Source organism: Helianthus annuus, chromosome 11 (assembly GCF_002127325.2).
Source record: "Helianthus annuus cultivar XRQ/B chromosome 11, HanXRQr2.0-SUNRISE, whole genome shotgun sequence".
In the NCBI taxonomy this organism is placed as follows: domain Eukaryota; kingdom Viridiplantae; phylum Streptophyta; class Magnoliopsida; order Asterales; family Asteraceae; genus Helianthus; species Helianthus annuus.
Window position 1 is genome coordinate 67,601,730 of NC_035443.2, and position 4,918 is coordinate 67,606,647.

The 4,918-nt window shown below is 35.6% G+C and overlaps 1 protein-coding gene across 1 annotated transcript; it reads left to right on the plus strand.

Moving 5' to 3' along the window:
• Nucleotides 1-2,357: 2,357 nt before the first annotated feature.
• LOC110869145 (protein DEHYDRATION-INDUCED 19 homolog 3) lies at nucleotides 2,358-4,314 on the plus strand. Its single transcript, XM_022118440.2, has 5 exons — nucleotides 2,358-2,589; nucleotides 2,650-2,792; nucleotides 3,261-3,338; nucleotides 3,551-3,798; nucleotides 4,027-4,314. The coding sequence occupies exons 1-5, from the start codon at nucleotides 2,508-2,510 to the stop codon at nucleotides 4,136-4,138; spliced, it is 663 nt and encodes a 220-aa protein (XP_021974132.1). The 5' UTR covers nucleotides 2,358-2,507; the 3' UTR covers nucleotides 4,139-4,314.
• Nucleotides 4,315-4,918: the final 604 nt, after the last annotated feature.

Sequence of the window (4,918 nt, forward strand, 5' to 3'; positions counted from 1 at the left end):
CGTTTCTATTTTCACATATGTTTCAGGAGTGAATGTTTGATGTCGAGCATGCTACACTTAGGGCGGACTTGAGCCTTAGTGACTTAAAATCATGAAAGACAATTTATTTTGTGTTTGTTTCCGTTTATTCCAAGACAATGTAAACATTTAACTTAATAATACAAAACATTATGTACCATGTGTTGTGAAACAATAGTTCTGTGACATGACTCCCCGACGTTTCCGCCGCGGTTTGTTGTTTTATGCGGTCGGGGTGTTACAGATATCTCGTAGAATAAGTTGAGTAAATGTGTGGAAAAAGAAGTGGAGAGACTTACAACAGTCACTTACCCAGTCCTCCCAGGATCTTGGAAATCTGGGACTCCTAGTTAGGGTATTTTTCAGCTTTGTACTATAAATAACTTGATCGAGTCAACTTAGGATTAACTTTTTACGCACAACACACACTCGTAATACTTGCAATCAACTCTGTAACATGTAGTTCTCGATCGAGAAAGCTCACAATTGTATTTTTCTCAAGTGTTTAATAACCGAAGCTAGGTAGTTTCCAGCTCCCGTGGTTTTTTATGTGTCGTAGATCATCTTTCAAAGAGATCAAAGGCTTTTACCCCGTAACATATTGTTTTGGTCAAATATTGATAAAGTGAATTTTACAACAAAATTTAGATGGTGAGGTAGGATGCTTATGAAAATAACAAATATTATGTTCAAGATCCTAAAGTTACAGTCAGGATCTTGGTGTATGAAAACTGTTTGTAAACTTGAATGCACTGAATATGAACGAATGTAATAAACACAAAGGGTTTATCATGGGGAAAAAGCCCTTAATCCTCTTCGAGAAGCTGATCTCCAGCACAAAAAACCCCGGAAGCTGGAAAATATACAACTCCACTAATACTAATGTGAAGAAAATTATGAAGGTATAACCTGATGGATCGAGCTAAATGTTACGATGATGATTACAGTGATTGCGAGTAAGTGTATTGTGTTCTCAGTGTGAAAAAGTGTTCCTAAAATGATCACATCAAGTCTATTTATTGTATAAACTCAGAAAAAATCCTAACTAAACTTCCAACAAATCTGGGATCTTGAGGAGAATATGCCATCAATCGTTGGGCAGCTCCCACTTTTTTCCACACGTTTTCTTAAGCTAACTCTTTGATAATTCAGGGACAAGCCATCTATTAGCCGTTATCCTAGGAATATTCCTGCATAATATTCCTCAAAAACATAAACAATTGATTAGTAATAATAACATTCACGATCCTGAAATGTTCTAACCATATCATGATCTTAGCATAGTCCCACAGGATTCAGAATCTTGACTACAGAAATTTTATCCTAAACAATTGCACCCAATTTTAGAGTTGTGTATAACAGTTGTAAAATTTCGAAGTTTGAACTAATTGTGTGGTAGAGATAAGAATCTGATATCCATCGAGTGGCTAGGGTTAGAGATAAGAACTTAACCTTTTTACCCCTTTGATTTGATCGTTGTCAATCCCATTTAAACAAACACCCATATTCCTCCTCTTCATTTGTTCGTGATTTCAACTCTAGTAGTGTGATCAGTGGATCGTTGTCATCTTCTTCGTCTGAGGGTGGTAGCGCTTTCAATCTGACAGGCAAGGAAGTTAATACTCAGTTTGGGCGGTGTAGAAATTGAGTCCGGACAGTTTCAGGAACGGCCAAACAGTTGTTGTTGGTAATAACACGTAATGTATTCTAGGCTTTAATTAACTCGCTCAGATTTTATATGCACCACGCAAAATTCTAGGCTTTAATTAACTCGCCCAGATTCTATATGGACCACGCAAAAAACACCACCCCCAGATGTATCGACTTTTATAAGGATTAATGTCATATTAACATCTCAAAACATATTAAACATTCATTATCGAGTAGAGTATCATGTTAGTCTACTTTTTCTAATAACTCATTGTGACAACCTGAATAAAATTTATTTTGTTTGTTTATTACTTTTTCAAATAGAATGTACATTTAAAGCATTTAAAAGAGGTAAAAAACTGATCAACCAAATACAGCATGACAAACAATGTGAACAAAATCCGCATCTTCAGAAGGAAATGATCAAAACTATAATCCCATGTACCATACATTCAACTTGTGTAATTAAGGCAAAACCTTTAAGAGGGGCAGCGTTCAAATCCAGACAATTGGGATTAAATGAATTTTTTCGTTCAAATTTAATAATAATAATAATAAAAATATAATAATAATAATAATAATAATAATAATAATAATAATAATAATAATAATAATAATAAAAATAATAATAATAATAATAATAAAATTTTAATAATAAAAATAATTATAAAACATGTTGTAATGGCTGACTTCCATCTTCCTTTTTGGTCTGCAAAAAGCAAAGCAGAAAACACTCTCCCTCTCCTCTAATAATAATATCAATCAATTCCTATTCCTAACCCTCAACTCGTAAACCCTAACTCACTCCGATCCGATCTTAATTCCGATTCAACTCAATAATGGACGCCGATTCTTGGGCTGGTCGTTTATCTTCTACATCCAAGCGTTACCAATACGTTGTTCAATCGCGATCGTCATCAGGTAACCCATCTTGGTTCAATTTAGGGTTAAATTGATTGAAATTGGTTGAATTTGATGCAGATATGTTTATGGGGTTTGAGGACGTTGAGATGGATGATGATGTGAGAGAAGAGTTTCCATGCCCCTTTTGCACTGGTTATTTTGATATTGTGGGTTTGTGTTGTCATATTGATGATGAGCATCATCTTGCTTCCAAAAATGGGGTATTTCTTTTTCTTTTTTAGTTTTACTCTAATTTTGCTCTAATTTTGCCCTAAATTTACCCTAATTTGCTATAGGTTTTCCCTAGTTTTGCTATAAATTTGCCCTAATTTGCTTGCTATAGTTTTAGCCAAATTTCGCCCTAATTTGCTCTAGTTTTACCCTGATTATGCCCTAGTTTTACTCTAATTTTGCCCTAGTTTGCTATAGGTTTACCCTAATTTTGCCATAATTTGCTATACTTTTGCCCGAATTTGCTCTAATTTTGACCTAGTTTGCTCTAATTTTTCCGTTGGGTCAAAGTTCAGCTTATCAAAGTTTAGGAATCGTTTGTATGGTAGGTGATAGGGTCTGTTAATGATTCATAGTTTGAAATTTGTGTGATCATGATCACATGGCGTGTGTGTGTGTGTGTGTGTGTTTTTGATTGTTGGGTGCTCTAACACGTCGAAATACTGTTGGTTTTGCAGGTGTGTCCAGTTTGTGCGGTGAGGGTGGGGGTGGACATGGTAGCACATATAACCTTACAGCATGGGAACATATTTAAGATATCCTTTCTTGATGTTTATATATGAATGAGGTTATTTATTACTCTTGAACACCACATATGTGTGTTAGCCTTGACGTTTGTATGCACACGTCAATTGTAAAAAGCTTTCATGTTTGGATTACATTTTTTTTAATATTATAAAGGGTTGTTTTGCTTTCTCATACTTTTATATGTAAAAGTTAGCTTGCGAAATCCTTAACTGAATCTTACATGCAACAAAAGAGAAGAAGTCGCAAAGGTAGTTCCCTTTCAACACTTTCTTTGTTGAGGAGAGAACTAAGAGAAGGAAATTTGCAGTCTCTATTTGGGGGCTCATCGTATTTAGGTCAGTCTGCAAATGCAGCACCTGACCCTTTGTTGTCATCATTTATCTTGCCAATTGGTGATGATTCGGCTAGCACTCCATCGGCTGAATCAGTTGCTGTACCCAAAAGCACTGGTGAAAAAGCATCCGAAAGGTATGATTGTCAACACTTCTGCCGATTGGTATATGAATATGTGCTGGCCTTGTAGATTAACAAGATTTCTTTCTACGTAACTGTATTCTTATAACGCCAAAAGTTTTGATAGCACTTTACTTAAATTTGGTAGGAGGGTATCATGTTTCTTTCTATCTAAACGTTTTGTGGTTTGTAACCTCGTATATCGCGTCTATAATATGAAATAACATGAATTGTGTGTTGCAGAAAGCCTCAGTCGCCTCCACTGTCAACTGAAGATAAGGAAGAGAGGAGTAAAAGGTCTGAATTTGTGCAAGGAATGTTGCTGTCGACGATTTTTGATGACGACTCGTGGTAGAAAGATCTGCATTTGTGGTGTAAGGTTGTGATGTCGGGAGAGTGCGAAATGTAGCAATAAATATGTAATTTATGTTTGGCAATTGTAGTTGAAAAAGGGAAGAAAAGAAATAAGTAATAGGATGTGTTTGTTAAGTGAATACATTTATATAATATATATATGCCTTTGTTGTTTCATTTCTTTTCATAAGTAAGGCTTGTTTCTTCGTTTGGATGCTTTTGTTGACTAGAGATTTAGGCAACAAAAAAAACGTAGGCGTATGATAACGTGTCTAGGAATTTGTGTTCGAGAATTGAGCATTACACGTAGCTGTTTGCCAATCAGTCCTCACTGGGGCTGTTTGTTTAGCTCTTAACGGAGCTCTTAATGGTTTAGACTGTTTGTTTTTCGAGCAGATGTCTGAATGGTTCAAATATTTGCCTTTGAATGGTTAAGACCTCTAATCTGAATTGGTCAAATATTTGCCTCTGAATGGTGGTTGTTTGGCAACTTCTGAATGGTTAGGTGCTGAATCAGTAAGAGGTCTGAACTATTAAGTGCTGAACCAGTAAGAGGTCTGAACCAAGAGCCAGTATAATGCTTAACCGTTCAGAGGCAAATGTCTGACCAATTCAGATTAGAGGTCTTAACCATTCAGACTCATTATAAAACTTAACCATTCAGAGGCAAATGTCTGAACTATTCAGACATCTGCTCATGAAACAAACAGTCTAAACCATTAAGTGCTGAATCAGTAAGAGGTTTGAACCATTAAGAGTCTCATTAAAAGGTAAATAAACA

Bases quoted from the DNA above. Each gene is read 5' to 3' on its own strand.
- LOC110869145 (XM_022118440.2), top strand. From the start codon at position 2,508: ATGGACGCCGATTCTTGGGCTGGTCGTTTATCTTCTACATCCAAGCGT. The intron at 2,793-3,260 runs GTATTTCTTTTT...TTGGTTTTGCAG, and splicing joins ATCTTGCTTCCAAAAATGGG to GTGTGTCCAGTTTGTGCGGT. The intron at 3,339-3,550 runs ATATCCTTTCTT...ACTGAATCTTAC, and splicing joins AGCATGGGAACATATTTAAG to ATGCAACAAAAGAGAAGAAG.